At 46.6% G+C, this 26913-nt stretch overlaps 3 protein-coding genes across 3 annotated transcripts in view; all 3 read right to left on the bottom strand.

Moving 5' to 3' along the window:
* Positions 1-3931, bottom strand: part of LOC137095285 (5'-3' exonuclease PLD3-like) — a 34323-nt gene extending 30392 nt beyond the window's left edge. The window contains exon 1 of the mRNA XM_067461744.1: positions 3814-3931. The gene's annotated coding sequence lies outside the window, so the exon portion shown is untranslated. The remainder of the gene's footprint in view (positions 1-3813) is intronic.
* A 4793-nt stretch (positions 3932-8724) lies between these two features.
* LOC132780580 (homeodomain-interacting protein kinase 4) lies at positions 8725-16015 on the bottom strand. The gene is made up of 2 exons (XM_067461292.1): positions 14366-16015; positions 8725-9165 (listed from the first exon to the last, which is right to left on the bottom strand). The coding sequence occupies exons 1-2, from the start codon at positions 16013-16015 to the stop codon at positions 8974-8976; spliced, it is 1842 nt and encodes a 613-aa protein (XP_067317393.1). The 3' UTR covers positions 8725-8973.
* Positions 16016-20796: 4781 nt separating this feature from the next.
* Positions 20797-26913, bottom strand: part of LOC137095089 (periaxin-like) — a 43749-nt gene continuing 37632 nt past the window's right edge. Inside the window, exon 7 of the mRNA XM_067461313.1 lies at positions 20797-26566. Coding sequence (XP_067317414.1) covers positions 21293-26566 — 5274 coding nt within the window. The 3' untranslated portion in view covers positions 20797-21292. The remainder of the gene's footprint in view (positions 26567-26913) is intronic.

Raw genomic sequence — 26913 nt, 5'->3', positions numbered from 1 at the left:
AAATGGTGAGTGATGCATTTACGAGCCATTCCTGCATAGCACCTACCAATGAATGACATTCTTAAACAGAGACACTATTATCCAAAAATGCGGCCTCCAAGAATGGTCCTTTTGCCTGTTCCCATCCAGGGCCCACCCCTCAATTGCTCTTGTGCCAAAGGGAACAGAAAACCAAGATCTGTCATAGTTACAGAAAGAGAAGCTCTTCTGCCATCATGACACTGAGCTGCATAATAATCGGTAGGAAGCAGGCAAGGAGTATCCACACCCAACTCAGCTTGTTTTGATGAGCAGAAGCCACTGAGTCAGCAAAGAACAGGCTGGGTGACTCCTTCTCGCAGCCAAGAGCAAGGCTAGAAGCTCTCCAGTTGGAACTCCAACAAAGAAGAGGCCAACTATCACCTTTCAAGGCTGTTTAGGGAAGCCACAGATCCTACCATTCATAGAAACATAGAGTCGTAAAGTTGGAAGAGACCTCATGGGCAATCCAGTCCAAACCTGGGCCAAGAAGCATGAAAATCGCATTCAATTGACCTCCACTGTGACCTCTTGGGTTCCTGGTAGCATCTCCAGCAAGAAAGAGAGGTCCCTGGTCGATGGAGGGATGGGATCTGCTCCTTACTTCAGCCTTATTTATTTATTTATTTATTTGCGGCATTTATATGCCGCCCTTCTCACCCCAAAGGGGACTCAAGAGTGGCTTACTATACACACACACACACACACACACACAAAGGTAAAGGTTGTCCCTGACATTAAGTCCAGTCGTGTCTGACTCTGGGGGTTGGTGCTCATCTCCATTTCTAAGCTGAAGAGCCAGCGTTGTCCACAGACACGTCCAAGGTCATGTGGCTGGCATGACTGCATGGAGCGCCGTTAACTTCCCATCGGAGCGGTACCTATTAATCTACTCACACTTGCATGTTTTCAAACTGCTAGGTTGGCAGAAGCTAGGGTGACAGCAGAAGCTCACTCCACTCCCCGGAATCGAACCTGCGACCTTTCGATCAACAAGCTCAGCAGCTCAGTGCTTTAACCCACTGAGCCACCGAGGGCTCCATACACAGATGAACATACAATATATTATATCACACACACATACAATATATTGTATTATTAGCATAGTACAATATCAGTATTAATACTATGATTATTTATTTAATAGTAATATTATATGTAATATAAATATATAATTATAATATCATATTATTATATTGCATTACATATTATAAATATTATATGTATATACAATATATTATATTACATTATACAGGGCTGGGTTGTAGGTTTTTATATTGCATTACATTATAATATTATAAATATTATATGTATATACAATATATTATATTATATTATACAGGACTGGGTTGTTGTAGGTTTTTTCAGACTATATGGCCATGTTCTAGAGGCATTCTCTCCTGATGTTTCGCCTCCATCTATGGCAAGCATCCTCACTACCTCTGAGGATGCTTGCCATAGATGCAGGCAAAACGTCAGGAGAGAATGCCTCTAGAACATGGCCATATAGCCTGAAAAAACCTACAACAACCCAGTGATTTCGGCCATGAAAGCCTTCGACAATACATCATACAGGGCCTTCTGGTGTCCTGGCCATTTTTGTATAATACAGTGGTTCCCAACCTGTGCTCCATGGACCACCAGTGGTCTGCAAGAACGAAAATACGGTCCAATGCCACACCATTACTACACTGTTGCCTTGACACTACGTGGCAACGAGAGTGACTGGTCACACAAAACCCTCTTATAGTGCCAAGGCAACAGGGATGTCAGGAAGGGAGAGGCTGACTATGCTTGAAAGAGTACCACTACCATATCAACTATAGATTATTAAATATGGTTTCTATGGCCAAGCAGATGGTGACTACTGGATGGCATATGTTCTGTATTAGAAACTAGAGCTGACATGGTCTATAATATTGAGTTTTCTGAATCAGCACCGCAAATAACCAAACCGAATCTGAAGTTGACCAAAAACTGATTTGTAACCCTTTTGGTACTAATGTTGGACAGTGGTCCCAGGTCAAAGTGGTCCCTGGTCAAAAAAAGGTTGGGAACCACTGGTGTAATGGGACTCAAGCTGTTCTGTATGGAATCTATGAACCCACCTCACTCACTACGGTTTTGCTTTTATTTTTTCTTGTAAGACGCCTGTGCGTGAGCTTTTTTAATGTGTGGAGGTCAGTGCACAGCTGATCAACACACAGTCTTCACAGAGTGAGGTTCCATCAAGTGGCATGGTTAACATGACGACCGTGGCAACAGTACTGGACAGCAATGGCTCCCAAAGTGACCCATTTAAGATGAAATCAGGTGCCAAACAGGGATGTGTTATTGTCCCAACCTTCATCGCTATGATACTTCATCTTGTTAATGGAAAGCTTCCCACCGGAGTGGAAATCATCTATCAGACAGATGGCAAGCTATTTAACCTCAGCAGACTGTATGCCAAAACCAAGGTTACAATAACATCTGTTATAGAACTCCAGTATGCTGATGACAACGTCATCTGTGCGCATTCAGAAGAAAACCTACAAGCCATTCTAAACACCTTCGCAGAAGCATACGAGAAGCTCGGCCTGTCATTTAACATCGAGAAAACCAAAGTGCTCTTCCAGCAGTCACCAGCCAATCCCTCTCCAATGCAAGAAATACAACTTAATGTTGTAACTTTAGAAAACATTGACCATTTCTGCTACCTTGACAGCCACTTCTCCACAAACGTCAACATTGACACTGAAATACAACACCGCCTGAGTTCTGCGAGTGCAGCATTTTTCCAAATGAAGCAGAGAGTGTTAGAGGACCAAGATGCTTGTTTATAACGCTATTGTCCTCCCAACCCTGCTGTATGCCTGCGAAACGTGGACTGTCTACAGACGTCACATGCAACTCCTGGAACAATTCCATCAGCATTGCCTCCAAAAAATCCTGCAAATCTCCTGGGAAGATCAGCGTGCTGGAAGAAGCAAAGACCACCAGCATTGAAGCAATGGTCCTCCACCATCCAATTGTCCAATTGCCTGACCACCGTCTCCCAAAGCAGTTGCTCTACTCTGAACTCAAGAATGGAAAACCAAATGTTTGTGGGCAGGAAAAAAGATTTAAAGATGGGTTTAAAGCCAACCTTAAAAACTGTGGCATAGACACCAAGAACTGGGAAGCCCTGGCCCTTGAGCACTCCAGCTGGAGGTCAGCTGTGACCAGCAGTGCTGTAGAATTTGAAGAGGCGCGAATGGAGGGCAAAAGAGAGAAACATGCCAAGAGGCTGAGGGGGGAAAGGAAAGGGCCTGAGGCTGTTAGGAATGGTGGGAGTTGGAGTCCAAAACACCTGGAGGGCCCAAGTTTGCCCATGCCTGGTATAGTAGAGTATAATATAGTACAATATCGTATAGTATAAGAAATTAGGAAAAAAGATACCTCCCTTAAACCTTTGTTACCAGGAAGACAAAGAAACTGCTTTGGGAGTACAGAGATCACCCAGAGTCCCTTTGCCTCCCCTTGGGTGCATCTACACTGCAGAATTAACCCAGTTTGACCCCACTTGAACTGCCATGGCTCCATGCAATGGAATCTTAGACTCTGTACCTTGCTGAGGCACCAGTATTCATCAAATCTTGCAAAACTACCCCTCCCTTGATTCCATTCCAGTACAAGCGGGACCAAACTGCTTTAATTCGACAGTGTAGACGCACCTCCTCTCTTCCGCAACAAAAGAAGGGTGAGGAGGGGATTAAAAGGTCATTATAGGGAATGTTGGGCGGGTACCCCGTTTCTAAAAGTAACGATCCTTACTTGTGAGCCCCACAGACCACCGGCTTCCTTCTCTGATTCTGCTGATCTGCAGGTTCAAGGTTTTCCAGCCACTCCAACAACTAGGTTGAACTGGGGAGGTTAGCCACGCCCCCTCGGCCTTGGTCACGCCCACTGGCAGGAACCTTAAAGTGCTGTCTGGGACTGTACCATTCTTTTCCTGAGAAAGGGGGGGACGGAAAAGAATCAGCTCTGGTTCACCCCTTTGTGCTGAAAAATACCTCTGGCGTTTTGAATCCCAAAATGGCCTTCGATTTGCACCATCACACACACACAACCTTTTTCTTTCCCCCCTGAATTGGCATTTTTTATTTCTTTGGGGAGGGAAATGTAGCAAAGTCTTTCAATAGACTTTCAACATACAACCTAGGTTTGAACCATTTTCTCAAAGTGAAAGGGGGGGATGTAAAAGAATCAAGTTTGGGTTGCATCTCCCCTTTCCACATAGATAGATAGATAGATAGATAGATAGATAGATAGATAGATAGATAGATAGAGATAGATAGATAAAGCCAATTTTCCTAGTTTCCAGCAAACCTCAAAGCCAATATACTGGTGACTCCAATATGCTGATGACAACGTTGTCTGTGCGCGTTCAGATCTCCTCTTTCCACATAGATAGATAGATAGATAGATAGATAAAGCCATTTTTCCTAGTTTCCAACAAACCTCAAAGCCAATATGCCGATGACTCCAATATGCTGATGACAACGTTGTCTGTGCGCGTTCAGATCTCCTCTTTCCACATAGATAGATAGATAGATAGATAAAGCCATTTTTCCTAGTTTCCAACAAACCTCAAAGCCAATATGCCGATGACTCCAATATGCTGATGACAACGTTGTCTGTGCGCGTTCAGAAGAATACCTACAAGCCACTCTTATAGGAAATAGGAAAAGGAAATTTGGATTTTGCGACATGGTTTTACAGGCACTATTTTTTTTTTATTAAATACTTTTTATTAAATACATTTTCTCTTTAATTATACATAGAAACAGGATAAAGGTGTAGGGTACTATTGGGCCGAATGTACTGTATAAAGGTAATGGTAGTCCCCTGACATTAAGTCCAGTCATGTCTGACTCTGGGGTGTGGTGCTCATCTCCATTTCTAAGCCGAAGAGCCAGCGTTGTCCGTAGACACCTCCAAGGTCATGTGGCCGGCATGACTGCATGGAGCACCACTACCTTCCCGCTGGAGCGGTACCTATTGATCTACTCACATTTGCATGTTTTCGAACTGCTAGGTTGGCAGAAGCTAGGGCTGACAGCGGAAGCTCACACCGCTCCCCGGAATCGAACCTGTGACCTTTCGATCAACAAGCTCAGCAGCTCAGTGCTTTAACCCACTGCGCCACCGGGGGCTCCCAGGTGGCGCAATGCTGTAATAACATACAGCATTTAAAAACCTATGGCCTCTAGAATATGGCCATATAGCTGAAAAAACCTACAACAACCCAATGTAATTTTTTTCGTGACATTAACATAACTCAAAACCCACTGGGCAAATTGACACCAAATTTGGACACAATACACCTATCAGGCCAACAAGTGACCATCACTCAAAAACACTGAAAAACACAGCAAGAGAGACTGAAAAAGCAAAAAAAAAATACAATGCATGCGCAAAACCACATATATACACATATACACACAAAAAAAACCCCAAGATTATGGCAACAAGAATGATTGACAACTGGAAAATAGAGGGAGAAAATGTGGAAGCCGTGACAGACTTTGTATTTCTAGGCGCAAAGATTACTGCAGATGCAGACTGTGGCCAGGAAATCAGAAGACGCTTCCTTCTTGGGAGGAGAGCAATGTCCAATCTCGATAAAATAGTAAAGAGTAGAGACATCACACTGGCAACAAAGATCCGCCTAGTCAAAGCCATGGTATTCCCTGTAGTAACCTACGGATGTGAGAGCTGGACCTTAGGGAAGGCTGAGCGAAGGAAGATCGATGCTTTTGGGCTGTGGTGTTGGAGGAAAGTGCTGAGAGTGCCTTGGACTGCAAGAAGATCCAACCAGTCCATCCTCCAGGAAATAAAGCCCGACTGCTCACTGGAGGGAAAGATACTAGAGACAAAGTTGAAGTACTTTGGCCACATCATGAGGAGACAGGAAAGCCTAGAGAAGACAATTATGCTGGGGAAAGTGGAAGGCAAAAGGAAGAGGGGCCGACCAAGGGCAAGATGGATGGATGGCATCCTTGAAGTGACTGGACTGACCTTGAAAGAGCTGGGGGTGGTGGTGGCCGACAGGGAGCTCTGGCGTAGGCTGGTCCATGAGGTCACGAAGAGTTGGAGACGACTGAACGAATGAACAGCAACAACACACAAAAACACATATACATAGAGTGGGCCACAGCAACGCATGGCAGGGGACGGCTAGTTTAATATAAAACTGGATTAACCTATATTTCCAGGTTGTGCCCTCCCATGGGGGTGGTTCTGCAGCCTCCACTCTAAACCAATCCCAGAGTGGATCCTAGCCAGCCTCTTTTCTGGCCAACCAAAGGAGGAACGATTCAACGCAGGTTACAATGGTAACCTGGTTGTATAAAACCGTTTTGGACACTATGTGGTCTGTTATGCTTGTACTTTTGGGGCAGGAGACCAAAAGCATCACTTCTTGCCCAAGAATGCAATAAAACACGTCTGTTCTTTGCCTTCACTTCCTGTTGAGTCTTTAATCTGGAATTTTGGTTATTAATTTTGGTTAGCATTATGCTTGCCAGGCAGATTCTCATTTTATTGCAGTCTAAATTCCATATCAAAGACAACCTGTCGATTTATGGTGATATTGTGAATTTTGTAGGGTTTCCTTAAGGTAGAAAAACTCAGAGGTGGTTTTCCCATCCGCATCCTCTAAAATATAGCCTGCTATTCTGTTTATAACAGATTATCTGGCAGATTATCTGGACCGGGTTATGGCGCAGCTGGTTGGGAGTCAGCTGTATTAAAATCACTACTGATCAAAAGGTCATGAGTTCGAAGCCAACCCAGGTCAGAGTAAGCTCCTGACCATTTGTCTAGCTTGCTGTCGACTTTTGCAGCCCGAAAGACAGTTGCTGTTGTGACTCAGCTTAACTCTGAGTCTGAAGCTGAGCTCTTTGGGCCTTCTGAGCCAGAATTCCTACAGGATGATGAGGAGGCTGATGGGTTACAGATTTCTGTACATGCTTCAGACAGGGCAGACGGTGGGGCTGCTGAAGGAGAAACAGCAAGTCAGTTCCCAGGGGAAAGGAATGCTAGTGAGACTGATAACGAGAGTGAAATCCCACACGGCCAGGTGGAGAAGTCTTTTCCTCCCCACAGTGATCCGGTCCAGCTGGACCAAGATAAGGGGTTACATAGCCTTGAAGATAATGAATTAATGAACAGACAGGATCGTCTGCAATTAAGGCTCCAGAGAAGCACTCGCTTGGCTAGCAAGCGAGAAGCTAAGGGTGCCAAAGGTCAATGCAATACGTTCATGTCCGCAAAGGGTATTTAGCCTTGTAGCTGACAAGCAGGGGTTGTCAGTCCAACGTAGCTCTTCCCATTCAAACTTCTGTGGATTAACTTTTGGCTTTTAGTAGCACGCTTCTGGCTTCCCGAGTCTGGGATTTGGATCTTGTTTTCAACTGTTTTCCATGGACTCTTGTTTGACCACTGCTAAGGGATTATGCTTCATGTTTTTGCCTTTGGATCTTGGGAACTTTGTCTTTGCATTTAAGCCTTTGTCCTGCCTATGGAAAATTTGTATTTCTTGTATTGTCGAAGGCTTTCATGGCCGGAATCACTGAGTTGTTGTAGGTTTTTTCGGGCTATATGGCCACGGTCTAGAGGCATTCTCTCCTGACGTTTCGCCTGCATCTATGGCAAGCATCCTCAGAGGTAGTGAGGTCTGTTGGAACTAGGGAAAAGGGTTTATATATCTGTGGAATGACCAGGGTGGGACAAAGGACTCTTGTCTGCTGGAGCTAGGTGTGAATGTTTCAACTGATCACTTTGATTAGCATATAATGGCCTGACAGTGCCTGGAGCAAACTTTTGTTGAGAGGTGATGAGATGTCCTAGTTTGTTTCTTCTCTGTTGTTGTGCTGTTGCAATTTTAGAATTTTTTAATACTGGTAGCCAGATTTTGTTCATTTATATTTTTTATACTTTGTTTTGGTGTGGTGGTGTCTGGAGCAAGGTGAAGACTACCCTGAGTTGCAACAGTTGCATCTGTCAAGTAGGAAATTTAGGTAATGCTTATGCAGGGAGGCTAATTTAACTAATTTATGACACCATAAAACTCTCCAGCAGCATGCAAAAGAACGAGGAAGTACTCCATCGGTGTCACGAGTGGACGGTGAAGCAACAGCTCCCCTGGTGGCAGGAATTCAAAGCATACCCTCTGAAGCTGGAAAGTTAAATAGCCTCTGTGTGTCTGTCTATATATGTTGTGTGTCTATGGCATTGAATGTTTGCCATGTATATGTGCATTGTGATCCACCCTGGGTCCCCTGTGGGGTGAAAAGGGCGGAATATAAATACTATAAATAAATATAACAGTCTAGACTCATATAACTTAGTTCAAATCAGATAATCTGGGATCAGATCCTGAAATATAGGGCAGTGTAGATCCAGTCTAAATAGTGTTTGGGGTCCTTTCCAATTTCAGAGGCAACTGATAGGACTGGAAGGGTTCATGGACTCACCAAAACCTTGAGGGCACAGCATGTGTCCATAGCCAAAGATTTGCCATGAAAAGCTTTCTGCAATTGATAAAGTGTTTATTACAGATGCAGCAGCAATTGAGAGCATCAGGGGTTGCAAGTGGGCCGGGGGAAATGCACTTGTTAGCCCTTAGTTGGGGGAAAAGTCTCCATGTAACCCCATCGACCCTCTCCCTTTGTACCCCACATGAATCCCTCACCCCTTCCAGCCTGGAGCTCTCAGCACAGCTCACGAATCATTCTAGCAAGGAGTTTTTTTCTTTATTAGGAAGGAAGCAGCTGGGGGCAGCCAGGAACAGTCTATATATTTCAGGGCTACAAAGGGTCTCTGTTTGAGGAGAAGGGCCCCGCCAGGGTGCCCTCCTCTCTCTTGTCTCTTTTCTGCTGCGCCTCTGCCCTCGTCCTGCCTGGGCAAAGATGCCCCGCTGCGGGTGGGTCAGTGGTGGCTGGCGATGTGTTGGAGGTAAGGGGGCTGCAGCTGGTGGTGCCGGTTCCGCGGGGCGTGCAGCACGGCCTTGAGCGGGGCGGCCCCCCGGTCTGACAACCAGTCCTCCTCCGGCAGCCAAGTGGTGGGACCAGAGACCTGCATAGCAGAGGCGGCGGGCTCGAACGCTTCAGCAGGGCCTCTCTGCCAGAGAGAAAGAGGAAAAGTTCATATTGGAAATTCCATAACCTATTGGAAATAAGTGCACCATAACTTTATTGAAAAGGTTAAAATGATTTTACATCCGTTTGGCAAATGAGCATAGAGACCACCTTTTGAAAACCACAAGATCACTACTGACCGAAAGGTCATGAGTTCAAAGCCAGCCGGTCGGAGTGAGCTTCCGACTCATTTGTGTAACTTGCTGTCAACCTTTGCAGCCCGAAAGACAGTTGCATCTGCCAAGAAGAAAATTTAAGTACCGCTTATGCGGGGAGGCTAATTTAACTAATTTACGACGCCATAAAAATCTCCAGCAAGCATGCAAAGAATGAGGAAGTACTCTATCAGTGTCACAAATGGATGGTGAAGTGACAGCTCCCCTGGTGGCCAGAATGCCCTCATGAAAGCTGGAATGTTAAATAGCCTCTGTGTGTCTGTCTATATATGTTGTGTGTCTATGGCAGTGGTTCTTGACCTGTGGGTACCCAGGTGTTTTGGCCTACAACTCCCAGAAATCCCATCCAGTTTACCAGCTGTTAGGATTTCTGGGAGTTGAAGGCCAAAACATCTGGGGACCCACAGGTTGAGAACCACTGCTCTAAGTCCCACTGTTCTGGTGGTGAAAATTAGGCGGCGCTGGTGCTTTGCTTCTACAGTGTTGCAAAGGTTCTGGTGGTGAAAATTTCAGAACTCTAACAAAACTTCCAAAATTTTGTTATAAATGGCAGTTTCTAATTTGTTCCGTTCACAAAAATTGCCAATAATGAAATTTTGAAAGTTTTGTTAAGAGTTCTGAAATTTTCACCACCAGAACTTTAGCAACACTGTAGAAGCAAAGCACCAGTGCAACCTAGTTTTCACCACCAGAACTTTAGTTTCATAATTACTTTAGAACCATTTAGAACCATGGATGGACGATGGACAATGGATGATGGGACTTGCAGTACCTTCACTCACTTCCTGAAACCACAGCGACACTCATCCAAATGCCAATAAAGGCCAAACTTGGCACAGAGAGCCCAATGGCCAACTCAACATTCTGGTGAGGTTTGGGGGAGAACAGACTATGGATGATAGGACTTCAAGTACCTCCACTCACTTTCCAAGACTGCTGCAACCTTCATCTAATGACCGATCAAGACCAAACTTGGCACACAGAGTCCCCATGACTCACTCTCCATCCTGGTGCAGTTTGGAGGAGGATGGGCCATAGATGATGGGACTCGCAGTACCTTCACTAACTTCCTGAGACCACTGCAACCCATATAAATAACTGATAAAGACCAACCTTGATACACAATTCCTTTCTCAAATAACCCGGGTAGCGCTGGGTCCCCAAGCTAGTACCTAATAAATACTATAAATAAATAAATTAATAAGATTTCATGCAATGGCACATGGGTAACTCGGCAGTTAAACTGAAAAACCATGTCTTTGAACTGCCATGGATAAAGACATGCCACTACAAAAATATGTTTGGTTAGCAGAGGATGGTTGTGTCTTTGAAGTTGAATTTGCAGTTGCAATTGCCCAAAAGATATACACTTCCTTAAAACCTCTTAAAGTATATACTCAGAGATAAAAAAAACAAGGTCTTCTTTGAAAAATAACATCTCAGGTTTACTAACAAACTTCTTGTATATATTCAGCATACTAGTCCATAGTTTTTAAGCATATATAGTCCAAACTGTATAACTGTACTCACTGAAGTCTGAAACAAAACAAACCGCAATTTACCTCCATTGAGGTCTAAAAGCATACTTAAAGTCCAAACATCAACATACACCTACCTCCACTGAGGTCTGATGCAAACTGAATACAAAATAGAGTCCTGTGTCTGAAGCCCCTCCCACACCAAAGAGGTACAGTCAAATTGGCAAACCAAAATGTATATACAATATAGGTTAACAACTATACACATTTACAGTTAGTGGAGCCTTGGAAGGTTGCTATTTCCAACAGTTCATGGGGTCTCCTTCTCCAGACGTCTTCCATTAAATGCTAGACAACAACCTGATAGGGATGATTTATCAGGCCTGGGCAAACTTTGGCCCTCCAGGTGTTTTGGACTTCAATTCCCACATTTCCTAACAGCCTACTGGCAAAACAACAGAGAGGAAACAATCTGGGACATCTAATCACCTCTCAACAAAAGATTGCCCCAGGCACTGCCAGGCTATCAAATGCTAATCAAGGTGGTCAGTTGAAACATTAACACCTAGCTCCAGCAGACAAGAGTTCTTTGTCCCACCCTGGTTATTCCACAGATATATAAATCCTTTTTCATAGTTCCAACAGACCTCACTACCTCTGAGGATGCTTGCCATAGATGCAGGCAAAACATCAGGAGAGAATGGCCATATAGCCCGAAAAAACCTATAACAACCCAGCCTACTGGCTGTTAGGAATTGTGGGAGTTGAAGTCCAAAACACCTGGAGGGCCAAAGTTTGCCCATGCATGTTTTAGCTGGAGATCCTGCACTGAGCAAGATGACCCATGAGTGTCTTCTAACTCTATTATGGTATCCAAACACATTTGGGTTGACTAACACATGGGACAACACAAGGCAATATAGATCAGGACTTCTTCAACCTTTTCCGCTTGTGAACTCTTTCCATCTGAGGCATTTTCATATAACGCTGGGTATATATAGGTATAGGTAAAGGTAAAAGTTTCCCCTGACATTAAGTCTAGTCATGTCCAACTCTGGGAGGTGGTGCTCATCTCCATTTTTAAGCCGAAGAGCCGGCGTTGTCCATAGACGCCTCCAAGGTTATGTGGCCGGCTTGACTGTATGGAGTGGCTATGCCGGTGGCTTGGTTGGATTAAAACTTTGGCTACAATACACAGTGCCATTGTTGGTTGTCTTGGGGGAATCGGGGCCCATTATGCGGAATGGGAGAAATGTCTCTGCTTTGCATCAGTTCTTCCCAGTCTATGTTCCTTAAAGAAACAGAATGGGAAACCTTTGAAACGAGTGGCTGGCTGCCAGATTGGGGCTGTTGTTTATTTCAACATGGTTGTCCTTGTGTGCCATGGCCAGGTTTTGATCTTCCATCCATGCCCTCCTGAGGTCTCCAAATTGACATTTTGTAGGAGGCATTTATATTATATAATATATTATTTGTATATTATATTATATTATATTATATTATATTATATTATATTATATTACAGAATATTATATTAAAGGTAAAGTAATGGTTTTCCCTTGACACAAAATCTTATTGTGACTGACTCTGGGACTCTGGTGCTCATTTCTATTTCTAAGCTGAAGAGCTGGCATTGTCCGTAGACACCTCCAAGGTCATGTGGCCAGCATGACTGCATGGAATGCCGTTACCTTCCCGCAGAAGCGGTACCTATTGATCTCACATTTACATGTTTTCAAACTGCTAGATTGGCAGAAGCTATGCCTAACAGCAGAAGCTCACCCCTCTCTCTGAATTTGAACCGCTAACCTTTTGGTCAGCAACTTCAGCAGCTCAGCGGTTTAACCCGCTGCACCACTATGGAACCCATATATAGGTATATGATAAGTATGAAAAAATCAAACAGTTAATTGGCATTTGCAAAGGCTTACTGAACAGGCTGATTTCCCTTTTTTTTTTTGGTGAAGGTCAGTTGAAGCATCTTGTGCAGAGTCCAATGTAAACATTGCACAATTGGTATGTATAAATGCCTAAAACAGTCACGATGTTCAGAAAACTTTTATAGTTGCCATTTTTTTCAGAAACCCAACATTGACCCCATTTGTTTAAGAAGCAGTGAATTAGAGGTCTCTTCCAACTCTTTGACATCTAACTGTAACGTTTGGATTGGCTCAGCTATTGGGCAACATAAGGCATTTGCTATAGATTGGATGTCAGACTAATGAGCCAGACTAAGGTGATGCAATGGGTTAAACCCTTGTGCCAGCAGGACTGAAGACCGACAGGTTGGAGGTTTGAATCCAGGGAGAGCACGGATGAGCTCCCGTCTGTCCGCTCCAGCTCCCTATGCAGGGACACGAGAGAAGCCTCCCACAAGGATGGTAAAACATCAAAATGTCTGGGTGTCCCCTGGGCAACGTCCTCCCACAAGGATGGTAAAACATCAAAACATCCGGGTGTCCCCTGGGCAGCGTCCTTGCAGACGGCCAATTCTCTCACACCCGAAGCGACTTGGAGTTTCTCAAGTCGCTCCTGACATGAAAGAAAAGGTGTCAGATTCAGAAAACTTTGCTACAGCCTTTCCCTATGAATGCAAAGAACTGAAGCAAGTGAGGGAAGTATAGGTAGGAGAGTGGGCTTTAATCTTACCCCCCAAACTGTTTTATTTTAAAAATATTTTTACACTAAAATTGGCCCTCCATAATTGTGGTTTTGACTTTTTGTGAGTATGATTATTCGTTGATTTGGTTATAATGTTCTCTTTAGGAATCTTTAGGTCCTCTAATAGAGCTTTATGCTCAGAGTCCAGTGGATGTTGACAGTAGAATCGTTCTGGAGGACTTCCAGATTCATGGAGAGGTTTTTTATTTTATTTTATTTGCTTTTAATTGTTTTCTAATTGCAATATTTTGATTGTTTAGAAGCTGTCCTGGGCCCTACTCTGAGAGCAATGCAGCATAGAAAAGCAGCACATCGGTAATTTGATCGGTCAGCCAATCACATCAGCAAGCAATGATTAAAGTATCAGGATCACACATACGACCTCCTATATCAAGTTGGGTTTTGTTTTGTTTTTTAAAAGTCTCTAGGAAGGAGTAGCTACACTCACAACTCATGTAAAGACACCCTTTTTGAACTGTCACAAGAACTAAGCCCATTGTCTAAAGCAGGCAAGGGCAAACTTTGGCCCTCCAAGTGTTTTGGACTTCAACGTCCACAATCCCAACAGTCGGTAGATGTTTTGGTCTTCAACTCCCTAACAGCCTTCCAGGTGTTTTGGACATCAGCTCCCACAATTCCTAACAGCCCTCCAGGTGTTTTGGATTTCAACTCCCACAATTCCTAACAGCCTACTGGCTGTTAGGAATTGTGGGAGTTGAAGTCCAAAATGCCTGGAAGGCCAAAATTTGCCCATGCCTGGTCTAAAGTGTTGGAATGCTGCTTCAGTACTGGAAGACTTCTCTGAGACTGTCCTCTTCTAAAGGGAACGATTTCATGCCCCCTTTGACTGAAGGAATTCAATGACCGCTACCTGAGTTTTGGGTGACAACATCAGACCTTTGGGGTAGTTGGGATCTTCCTTTCCATTGGACTCGGGCAGGGAGTTAGTGCTAGCGTTGCTCTCCTTCTCCCAGCTGAGGGTGTCTTCCGGTGAATATTGTCCCAGGAGGATGAGATTTTCAAAAGTGGGGTCCAACTTGGCATGGTGGGATGCCTTGCGATGCTTGGGACTCCCATGACGGTTCCTGTAGTAGGGCATGATGGGCTCTTGCTGGGTTGGCTGCTCATGGCACAAACGAAAGTTTTGGTGGAGGGTCTTGCGCCGGCCAGAGGCAGCCTCTGTGGGGCCAGAGAGAGGCTCATAGAGACCTCCACTGGGTCCTTCGCCCCATACTTTCAGGGGCACCTCCCGGCTGGCTTCAGCGATGCTCAGATCATCCAATTGGCTGGTGGTCCTTTGGATGCCATGAGCATTGTCCTCCTTGAAGGACTGCTGGGAAGCGTAGAAGTGCTCCTCTTCCATAGGGCTATAGACCTGAGTTTCCTCCTCCACCGCTTTTCCATGGTTGGGGAGTGACTCATGGAGGCTCCTCATGCAGAACTGATAATACTGAGTGAGATCATAATTCTGCTTGAGTGGCTGTGTGGAAATGTAGGGGTGCTTCAGGGCTGCGCTAGGGGTGATACGCTCATGGGAATCCCAAGTCAACATTCTCTTAATGAGCTCCACCATGCTCCGGAGGTCAAAGTATTCGGCCAAGGCCTCGCTGTCTGGGTAGATCATCTTGTGGACATTCACCGTCTCCATCTGGTCCAGGGACTTCAGCACATACTTCCTCCGTTCCACAGATTTCACCTTGGTGTCCGCCAGGTATTCTGCTGGGGTCTTCAGCTGCCAGGAATTCACCACCTCGGGATGCTGGCTTCTTTTGAAAAAGAGGTGGGCTTTCCTGGCAGCGTTGAGAAGGGTGGTCCTGGGCATCCCTTGAGTCTCACAGATGTACCGTATCTGGTCGTATTCATTGTTCCCGGGGTAGAGAGGCCAGCCAAGGTGCAGCTCTGCCATCACGCACCCCAAGGACCACATGTCCACTTTCTCACAGAACGGTAGCCCTAACAGTATCTCTGGCGCCCGGTAGAACCGGGATTGGATGTATGGCTCTTTGACATAGCGCACCTCGTTGAAGATGCTGGCAGACCCAAAGTCAATCACCTTGATTCGGAAAGGATACCTCACCTGGTCGACCAACATGATGTTCTCCGGCTTCAGGTCTGCATGGATTATGGAGAGCTCTTTTAGCTTGGCTAAGGCTCTCAGCACCTGTGTGGTCACCGTCCGAATGTGTCGGACTGGCAAAGGGGAAAAATTGTGCTCTTTCTGGAAGTCAAAGAGGTTTTGCTCCAACAGCTCAAAGACCAGGTAGAACTTGAGCTCGTCGTGGAAGAATTCGTGGAACTGGACAATGTGGGACTGCTCTGAGTCCACCTCAGCCATCGTCTGTAGTAGCTTCAGCTCGTTCTTGATGATTCTGCTCCGGTAGGAGTCATTTCTCAGGATCTTGATGGCGACCATCTCCCCCGTGCTCCGTTTCCAGCTTTTCACCACTTCCCCAAACGTCCCCTTCCCCAGGATCTCAAACACGTCATAGAAGTCTGATTCCGACTCGATTGTGACCATCGTTCTGGGCTTGCCCAAGCTCAGAAACACGGGTGCAAAACTGGCTTTCTTGCAAAGAGAGGTTCAGCCGCCTTTGACTCAAGAGAACCCCAGCCCTTCTCTGGAACAATGGGTGATGCAACAGTCAGCTCAGTTCCAAAGTTGCCAAGTCAAAAAGGTTCTGTTATGGAGGCCAGTTGCCCACTCAGATTATCAGCTTCCTATCTTAAGCTGGGCTAAAGACTGAACTGAGCACCCTTGTTTCCACCAGGAAATGACTCTTGCCTATATTTCCCAAATCTGGTGACTTCTGAACATCAGTCCTTTCTCTCAGGAGCTTTGGAGCAATAATGAATGGGCCATGAGAAGACTATTTGGTTTTCAAATGAAGGTGGGCCTTTACTACATGGGTTTTCTCTTTCCTCTCCCCATGTCTAGAATATACCTTCAGTAGATGGTTCTGTAGCCTTGATTTGATAGTCCTCAGAGAAAAAAGGCTGGTGTGGGATAGTGAATTGACTATTGGAATAGGAACCGTTTAGCATGGGAAATTAATTGGGTGATCTTAGGCAGATTACACTGTCTCAGCCTTACTGGAATGCAAGGGCAGACAACCTTCGAAAACGTCTTGCCAAGAAAATCCTTTGATAGGTTACCCAGGACCTATGTAAAGCAAGGTGAACTGGCATCATACTCTGGATATTTTCACTTTCCTTATCTTGCACTAAGAGCGGGAACAACACGGTCTTCCAGATGTTGCTGGACTGTAATTCCTAGCATTCCAAATTATTGGCTAGAGTGGATGGGATTTGCACCTGACAGGTAACATGTTGCTCCTTCAAACATTTTCTTAGGCTATAATGGGTTGATGAGGGTTATCTAAATGCCCTTGGAGGCACTGGGAATATGCAACATTTTGGAGGTGGAGATGAAATCTATAGCTACCAGAGGGCTCCAAGAGAGGAGGCACTGAACCTAAGTGTGAGCCTAGTTGTCTCACCCTCCATCACAAGGTTGTCTTCTCACGACCCCCCTTTTCATTCACCTTGCAACCTTCCCTCTTCTGAATATAGCGTTTAGCTTCCTTACCTCTATGCAGAGGAGATGGGACAAATGGCTCCCAATTTAACCATGTACCTTGATAACATTGACTTCTGAATATCTCAAAGAATGTTATGTGGAGGTACAGAACAAGCTTGTGTTTTGCTGCTAGAACACAAACCAATGGGTTAAAATGGGAAGAGATTCCATGTAAACACTAGGTAGAACTTATTGAGAGTAGGAGCTGTTTGATAGTGAAAGAGATTGCCTTGCAGAGAGGTGGATTGTCTTTCTTTAAAGGTCTATAAATAGAGGTTGGATAGGCATTTTTCAAGAGTGCTCTCACTACGTGCCGGAGGGTTGAACTAGAATGACCCTTGTGATCCCTTCAAACACTATGACTGTTGTCCATGACTTATGTTTATGAATGAGAGATCTTAAGGACTTCTTGCTTAGGTGTGGCAAACTCTAGGCATTTTCCACAGACTGACCAACTGTTTCCCATTTTATGGGGCATTATAATACCATCTAATAAATTATGTCATCTCATGATGTGTGCAAAGTACGAGTGCCTCAGTTTGTCATTGCAGCTTCTAGTGTAGTGGTCCCAACCTGTGGTCTGTGGATCACTAGAACAAAAATATGGTCAGCAGACTCACCATTACTACATTGTTGCCTCAAAACCACAGTGACTGGTTTCGCAAAACTTTCTTATAGTGTCAAGGCAAAAGGAATGTTGGGAGAAGAGAGGCTGACTACCCACAAAAGATTATTACTACCACATCAGCTCTAGATTATTAAATATGATTTTCTGTGGGCAAGCAGATGGCGACTACTGGATGGCATATGTTCTGTACCAGAAACTAGAGCGGATGTGGTCTATCCAATGCAATTATCTGAATCAGCACTCCAAATAAACAAACCGAATCTAAAGTTGACCAAAAACTAATTCATAACCCTTTTGGTACTAATGTTGAAGAGTGGTCCCTGCTCAAAGTGGTCCCTGGTCAAGTGGTCCCTGGACAAAGTGGTCCCTGGTCAAAAGTGGTCCCTGGTCAAGTGGTCTCTGGTTGAGTGGTCCCTGGTCAAAGGGGTCCCTGGTCAAGTGGTCCCTGGTCAAAGTGGTCCCTGGTCAAGTGGTCTCTGGTTGAATGGTCCCTGGTCAAAGTGGTCCCTGGTCAAGTGGTCTCTGATGAAAGTGGTCCCTGGTCAAGTGGTCCCTGATGAAAGTGGTCTCTGGTCAAAGTGGTCCCTGGTCAAGTAGTCCCTGGTCAAAGTGGTCTCTGGTCAAAGTGGTCCCTGTTCAAGTGGTCCCTGGTCAAAGTGGTCCCTGTTCAAGTGGTCTCTGGGCAAAGTGGTCCCTGGTCAAATCGGTCCCTGGTCAAAGTGGTCCCTGGTCAAAGTGGTCCCTGGGCAAAGTGGTTTCTGGTCAAATTGGTCCCTGGTCAAAGTGGTCTCTGGTCAAAGGGGTCCCTGGTCAAGTGGTCCCTGGTCAAAGTGGTCCCTGTTCTAGTGAGAGTTCAGGATTGGTTTGGTCTTGTGCATTGCCAGCACAACGGGCAAGAACGATACACGCAGCAGCAGCGTCAGTCCACATATTAATTTTTTATTCAAACCCAGAATAGAAAACAAAACAAAACAAAAGCAGCAGTAGTACAGTGTATCTGAGATACAGTGTAACATCTTTCTTTACTTAAAAGATAATTAATTCAACAGACAATCTGGCAAAGAGGCAGTTATTGGGATTTGTCTTTTAGCGGCAAATTATAGGAAAGCCCATCACAGCAGGCCGAAGTAGTTAACAATTAGAACAAAAAAAAATTCTGTACATCTCAGAGTGACAAGACAATATTTCTGTCCCTCGCTCCCTGCCTTACTCACTTGAAGGAATGGAGATCCTACGTCACTCCCGAATCCCTTTACACTGCTTTCTGCCCTAAATGTAAACACCTTAATGTGACCACTGCATTTCACACGCCTCTCTTGAAAAGCAAATGCAATGGGTCCCCCGTACTCTCCAAACCAGTAAAATATTTTAGCCTAAATTATGAACACCTGGGGCTGCTGATGAGAAACACCACCTTGAAGGCCTGGCACAGCAAAGGTGTTGTTTGTTTTTGGTGGGAGCACATAAAGGATCTTGAAAATCTCTTATCTCCACCCTCATCCCTCTCTCCCATCCCAAAGAAAAAGAGCCTCCAGTGGCACAATGGGTTAAACCCTTGTGCCGGCAGGACTGAAGACCGACAAGTCACAGATTCGAATCCGGGGAGAGTGCAGATGAGCTCCCTCTGTCAGCTCCAGCTCCCTATTGCGGGGACATGAGAGAAGCCTCCCACAAGGATGATAAAACATCAAAACATCCGGGCGTCCTCTGGGGAACGTCTTTGCAGACGGCCAATTCTCACACCAGAAGAAACTTGCAGTTTCTCAACTCATACCTGATGCGGAAAAAAATAATCCCAAAGAAATGTCTCTGCGTTTCCCAAAATTCCATAAAAAAGGAAACAGGAACAAAAAAAGGAATGTTGCAGCACCTTTAAGACTGTCTGGTTTTTGTTTTAGCATGAGCTGTTGTGGATATAAACCCACTTCTTTGGATGCAGTACAAAGTGATAGGAAAGCCTCAGGAATAAAGCGTATTTTCAAAAGTTGCATTAAAATAACAGAGCGACTTCTTTAAAAACTACCCAAAAGTTGGTTTAGTCCTGAATCAGGAAGTAAAAACTCCATCGACAATAATGGTTATGTGAGTTCTGTCAATCTCTTCTTTTTAGCCAGGCTGACACAGTGGCCACCGTGTGTTGGCAAGACTGCTGAGCGATAGGTCAACGGTTCGAATCCAGGGTGAGCGGGTTGAGCTCACTCTGTTAACTCCAGCTTCCCATGCAGGAACATGAAAGAAGCCTCCCACAAGGATGGTAAAACAGCAAACATCTAGGCACCCCTTGGGCAACATCCTTGCAGACGGCCAATTCTCTCACACCAGAAGCGACTTGCAGTTGCTCAAGTCACTCCTGACATGAAAAAAAGCCAGGGTTGCTTTGGCATAACCTTGAAAGAGACAAAAGCTTAAAAGGTTGTGCCAAAGAGAGAATTTCAGCAGATGTTACTTGTGACCTCATTGCTATGACAAGCAACAACTGAAATTTCCAGTTTCCACTAGGGTAACCCTAAATGGGGAGAAGATACAGGCACAAAGTGCATGACGCTCATAGTCTATGGGGTTTCATTGTGTCATTAAGGAAGGAGGAAGAGAGCTGAGAGGGTTGGAGCAGCAAAGGGACTTTGTTTGGGAAGGGAGAGAATGACCTATGGAAGGGAGGATGGAGATGACAGATATTCTTGGTGCAGAAGAACTGCTCTGATTTTGCACCCAAGCAACCTTTGGCACTGCCAGCTTAACCTCTGAATCACCCTAAAAACAAGGCATAGCAACAACCTCACAGGAAAAACCAAGAGTTCTAGGTCTTCCGGATCAACTGAGGATAGGACTTAGCAGGATACAGCATTTCCCAGTCAGTTAGGAGCCTTATCCTCGCTCAAAACTCCCTTGAATTGTCTTCTGTCATCCAACTAAGACTGGGTCTTACCTCCACCCCAACAACTTATCTATTTTAGATCATGTACTGGCAAGGGGTTAGACTAGATGATCCCTGGGATTCTCATTAACTCCATCATTCTATAATTTTCTAAGGAAGGACATGTTATTGACCACACTTCCTCATCTCTAAACACCTCATTCACTCTGCTCACAACCCCACCCCCCCCCCCCCCATTCTTAAGTTAGTTCTGTAACATATAACCAAGTCTTCCCCAAATGACCTGTTTCCAAAGGCAAAGGTAGGGAAATGGACGTTTTTCAAACCTGGTCCCAAAACTCACAAGGAGGACAACAGAAGCACAGTTGAGGGAGGAAACAAGTTTGTTTGGAGGTTGGTGTGAAGCAAGCCCTTGACAATAGGACAGGAAAAGACGGGACTTGAATTTATTCACATTGATTTTCCATAGAGATAGAAAGAAAGAGAAAACCAATTTCTAAGTATGGAGCTGCAGTGGCCTCCAGAGAGGGGATGTTAAAGGCAACGTTCTGGGAGAGACACATGCAACAGAAGCATGCCCAGATGTTTTTATCTCGTCTTCCTTCATCTACTCCTGGCTGGTGCCAAGCCTGTCTCACTTGTGTTAGTGCTAGACATTATACAGAGGACAGAGAGGTGGGCATGGCTCTGCCAGGCTAACTCCAACACTTGCTCCTCACACTGAAGACGCTCCTCCTCCCTCTGATTTGGTCACAACCTTCGCTGGTCCCAACCTGGCCTCCAAGCCCGGCTCCTCAGAGAAACCCACATCGGGCAGCCTGATTTTCAATCCCCCTTCGTCCTCTGGGTGCTCAGGGGTGATCTCCAGAACCCCATGAGATCTGGGGCTCAGCGCCACCTTAGGGAATCTGAACTTGGGAGACCTCTCCCCCTTGGACCCTGCCTCGCCCGTTTCCAACGAAGCCATCTCTGTTCTGGCAGCAGAAGACACCACGGCTCCTGGCGCCATCTCCCCATTCCGTTTCTTGAAGCCCGAGAAGGTGATCTTGGGCGACTTGAACTTCAAGACTGAAAAGGTGCCTCCCCCATGCGTATCTTCTTTGGCCTCTTCTGTCCTCACCAGCTTGAGGTTCAACTCGTGGTCAGTTTCAGCCACCTTGGAAGGGGATGACAGTTCCACTTGAGGCAGCCGGATTTTGCCCATCTTCCCCTTGCTCTCTTGAGACCCATCCTGCAGCGAGGCTTCACCTTGTTCCCCATTGAGCTGGGAGCTCTCTTCTGTTGTGGAGAAACCCAGCTTGGGCACCTTGAGCTTGGAGGAAGCCTCCTCCAGGTCGCCATTGACCTCCACCCCCAGTTTGGGTTTGGAGAGAGACAATCCAAAAGTGGGCTTGAGCTTGAGTTTGGCCATCATGCCCTTGCCATCCCCTTCCTCCTCTCTCTCAAGGAGGCTGGGGGAACCCTCGGAGCCCTTTGCCTTGGACCTTCCCAAGGCAAACATGTGTTTCTTGGCTTTGGTCTCCGATTCCTGCCCATGGGTGCTTTCCTCAGTTTCCAATCCTGCTTTGGGCAAGGAAATTCCAAATTTGGGGAGCTTCACTTTATACTTCTTCCCTGCATCTGCACTGGCTGCCCCTCCTTTTCCAACTGGGCTCTTCCGTCCATCGCTGCCAACGCGACCTCTTTTACTGGCCCCTTCCAGTTCCTGAGAGCCACCATACCTGAGCTGGGTCTCCTCAACATCATATTCAGCGTGGGTTTTGAGGCTTGGGGCTGAAATCTCCAAGCCAGGCACCTTGAAGGCGGCTTTCTTCTCATCCAGATCTCCCTCTCCTGAGTCCCGTCGATGTCTTGGAGGAGAAGCTCTTGCCACATCTGTGTCTCCCTTGGCACCTGGTGTCCCAAATGCTGGCATTTTGATCTTGGGCATTTTCAGCCTGCCTTCAAACCCTCCCACATCCACTTCCAGATCAGTCATACCTGTTAGTTTCCCTGATTCTCCCTTCACTTCCTTCCTCCCTTCGGAGTCCACAGAGAACCCCACATGTGGCAGAGCAATCTGGGGCATTTTGAAGGAGAAGTCTGTCCCTTCAGAAGGAGGGCAGAGGGGCTGGGTGTCTGTGCCTGATTCGGGGCCTGCCTTGGAGATGCTCAAGGATGGGAATTTCAACTTGAACTTGCCATCATCAACTCCCAGCCCAGTTTCAGCTTCTGCCTTGCCTAGACCAAAGCCAATAGGGAGTGAGGGCATCTTGATCTTGGCTTCTTTCGTCCCACTTTCCAGGCTCAGCATCTCGGCACTGCCTCGGAGTTTGGGAGCTTTCAGCTCCAGCTGTGGGACCCTGGGCAGATCCACTTCAGGCTCCCCTTCTCCATCAGAAATGGAACCCCCAAATTTGGGCAATTTAATGGCAGGACCGCTCACTTTGACCCTAGGCATCTTTCCTGCTGCTTCCAAACTCATGTCAAGCTCTACCTCAGGAGCCTTCATTTTAGGGGTGGAGAACTTTGGCAGCCCAACAGAAGGCATCCTGAATTTACCCTCAGCTCCTTCAACCATCCCCTCTCCCTCAGTCAGTGGTAGCTCTGCATCAGAAAGCCGGGCTTTGGGCAAGGAGATGTCTACTCTGGGCATCCGTACCTTGGAGCCCAGAATATAGCCTTCTCCTGATCCTTCTGTCTCTTTCTCTCCTTCCCGCCCAAGGCTGAACTTGTGTCCCAGCAGCTGTACTCCTGCTTCCAGCACCCCGCTATCCTCAGCCTGACCAAATTTGGGCAGCTCCACCTTTGGCAACTTGATCTTGGCATCTGCACTTGTAGTGCCATAAGTGATGGACTCGTCTGGGCCAGCGGTGGGCAGACTAATGTCCAGCTCAACTTTGGGGGCCGAAATGCCGATGGAAGGCACACTGGGGATCTTGAGTTCTCCCTCATATCCTCTGATGTCAGCCTCTGAGACGTCCACCACAGGCTTCTCCAGCTCCCCTTCCACCCTAGGGCTGGGCACAGCAATCTCCAGGGATGGCATCTTAACCTTGAAGGTGGGACTGTCAGACCCCATAAGCAGCCCTCCCTCTGCTTTGCCATCTTTGGAGCTAATCTTGGGAAGCTCAACCTGGGGGACTTTCACTCCCACTTCTGGAGCCTGGATCTGCAGCTTCCCTTTCTCAGTTTCCAGCTTAGGAGAGGACAGCTGCAGTGTTGGCATTTTCAGAGAAGGCATCTTCACAGATGGACCTTTCTCCTTGAGACTTTTGGAATCTTTCTTGATTTTTGCTTCTGCTTCTAGGCCTGAGATCTCCACATCTCTGCGCATCATGCCAAAAGATGGCATCTTGAACTTGGGCATTTTGGCTTTGGCCTCTTTCTCTGGAAGCTTTGCCTCCCGGCTCTTGAGCTCCAGCTCCCCCTCCTTGCCTTTGCCCCCAAATTTGGGCAACAGTAATTTGGGCATTTTCAGCTTGACATCTGGGAGGTCTATGCCGACTTCAGGGGAGAGGCCTGCAGCTTCTTCACCAAGCCGCTCTTCTGTCTTCCCAGAGGGAAGGCTGATGTCCACGGCCACGCTGGGCACCTCAACTTCCATGGTAGGCAATTTCATCCTGCTTTCAGAGGAATCTAGACCCACCTGAGGCTCAGAGATGGCACCAGACTTCTCTTTGGGAGCCTTTCCTTCAACACTGAGAGCTAATTTGGGACTTTCCACTTCTGCTCCCCATTTGGACTTGGGGAACGAGATTCCAAATTTTGGCATTTTCAACTTTGCCTCTGGGCTCACCTTCTGGACCTTGGGGCCAGAAATGCTGAATTTAGGGAGGGCAAATCTGGGCGACTTCTGTTTTGCTTCAGCCTCCAGGACTTTGCTGCTCTCAATGGTCACATCTGGGATAGTGACAGTCGGAATCTCAACAGACGGCAGCTTTGTTTTGGTCCCCGCAGCCAAGCTGATCTTTGGCAATATTTTTTCCTTCATGTCCAAGCCAATTTCAAGCCTTCGTTCTCCTTCAGCTGTTGGCAACTCCTTCCCCAAAGCAAGATCCACTTTAGGAATTTTGGCGACCATTCCACTGACATCTGGCCCTTCAAAGGTCCTCACGCTTGGTTCCAGCTCCAGCTGATCAGGTCGGCAAGTGGGGACACTGAGCTCCACCCCCAGGTCTTTGCTCACAGCCCCAAAACTGGGGAACTGAAGCTTCATCTCGTGGTCTCTGGGTAGTTCAGAGACCCCAAGCTCTCTTTCCACCTTTGGCAAATCCAGGCCAACCTCAACTTTGGGCAGGCCAATTTCCAGTGCCGGCACAGCGCCAGAAGGAAAGCTCAGCCTGGCTGAGGGGACAGCCATTTCTACTTTGGGCTTCTCCACTGACATGTGCAATTCTGATTTTTGACATGGTGATTTGGGGAGCTGAACGTCAGGTAAAACAAGATCCACCTTTGGGACACTGACTTTCACGCTCACATCACCTTCCGGCTTTGGGAATTTGGCATGAGTTAGGAGGGGTGGGGAAGGTGGCACCTTGGCAGGCAGGTCAAATTTGGGGAGTGACACTTGGGGCACCTGGAACCTGAATCCAGGCTCTTCGGCAGCCTCCCGAGACTTTGCCCGATCGAAGGAGGCAGCCAACTCTCCCGTGGCCTTTGGAAGTTGCACGTCGCTGACTTTGGGGACTGAGATGTCAAGGGAGGGCATCTTCAGCCCTGGAAATGCCACCTTACTCTCTGCTGCCCCTTTGGAAACAGCCTCTTTGCTATCTGACTTGCGTTCTGCCAAGGAAATCCCAAACCCAGGAATTTGGATCTTGGGGCCTTTGGTTTTTATTTTGGGGCTCTCTGGTTTTCCAAGATTGACTTCCACTTGAGGCAATCTGCTTTCCCCTTCTTCCTGGGCTCTGGAGACCAACTTGCCAAGGCCGATGGAGGGGACCTTGACAGAGATATCTGGGGCTTCAACTCTGAGCTTGTGAGCTTCCACTTCAGCTTTCCCTCTGGGAAGGGGGAGCTCTAGCTCCACGGATGGAGCCTCCACATCCAAAAAAGGCATTGTCACTCCTGCTGTCAGCTTTTCCTCCAAATCTTTGGATCTCACTTTGTCTTTTTCCAGGGAGACTTCCACAGCTGGGACTTTGGCCGAAGGCACTTTCAGCTTGACATCTTCTGCAGGGATGCCAAACTTGGGGACTTTGATTCGGAAGCCTTCTCCTTTGGCGATAACCTCTGGGGGAGATGTGCCTTCCAGTTTGGGGAAGCTGAGGTCGACATCTACCTTAGGAGCTGCCACTTCTGCTGCGGGGAGCTTCAGCCCTGTTTGGAGACCACCTTCTGGCGCTTCCATCCCTACAGTAGTTACTTTGGGCAGCACCACCTCCATTTTGGGCAACCCGATCTGAGGTGCTTGGATCTTGAAACCTTCTGCTTTGGCACCAGTTTTGGGTGACTCTCCACCAGGCCCAGCTTTAGGTAAGGGGAGATCAAGTTCTACCTGAGGAGCTTGGAACCCAGTTTCCACTTTGCTCCTTGCCTCTTCTTTGGCCTTCTTGGTCTTGGTGAATGGGACTGTGAATCTGGACACCTTCGCTTCACCTTCTTTTTTGGTGGCAGCTTTCACCCCGATGGCAACCTTGGGCAGGCCCACTTCCAGGTGACTCTCGGGCACTTCGACTCTTGTTCTACCCGCTGCAGCGGCAGCCGCTGCTTCCTTAACCTTCAGCCTGGGGAATTTCAGTTTTCGGCGTTTAGTCTCCAGAGATGACAGCCACGGGGAAACATCTGGGCTTGGTTCAGCGGCTGCCACCTCACCTGCACTCTTGGCCTTGCGCAGCTTGGAAAACTTGGGCAGGGAGAACTCCACGTCAACCGGTGCGATATCCAGTTTCCCTCCAGCCAGATCTCCGCTGCCGCGAAGGTCTGTTGTCTCTTGGAGGTCCTTTGCCAGACCTTTCGCCACCTTCTTTTTCTTCTTCTTCTTCAGAGATGACAGGCTCTGGATGTTCTGTGGAAAGAACCAAAGTGCTCTGTGAGTCATCCTAACAGGGAGACAAACAAAAGAAACAGGGATCTCCTTACTGCAGAAAGCTGTGTCTCACCTTCTGGAGAATACACACCCAGAGTGAAAACGGATTTCTTGTTGGACCAACTTTGGTTCATAGGGAAGTATGGAAATCTTTGCACTTCACAGGAATGTTTACCAAGAAGGAAAAACTCTCCGTGATAAAAGACTTCACCTTCTTCGGTTGGTTCAGCAAAAAAAGAACATGACTTCTTCTTTTTTCTTTTTTTAAACCATATATACTCGAGTATAAGCCAAGTTTTTAATCCCTTTTTTTTTAGGCTGAAAAG

The sequence above is a fragment of the Anolis sagrei genome, chromosome Y, assembly GCF_037176765.1.
Source record: "Anolis sagrei isolate rAnoSag1 chromosome Y, rAnoSag1.mat, whole genome shotgun sequence".
In the NCBI taxonomy this organism is placed as follows: domain Eukaryota; kingdom Metazoa; phylum Chordata; class Lepidosauria; order Squamata; family Dactyloidae; genus Anolis; species Anolis sagrei.
This window is presented reverse-complemented; position numbering and strand designations above follow the sequence as displayed.

Coding starts and splice junctions, on each gene's coding strand:
- LOC132780580 (XM_067461292.1), bottom strand. CDS start 16,015: ATGGTCACAATCGAGTCGGAATCAGACTTCTATGACGTGTTTGAGATC. Junction 9,166..14,365: donor TGTCACCCAAAACTCAGGTA/GCGGTCATTGAA, acceptor TCTCTCTGGCAG/AGAGGCCCTGCTGAAGCGTT.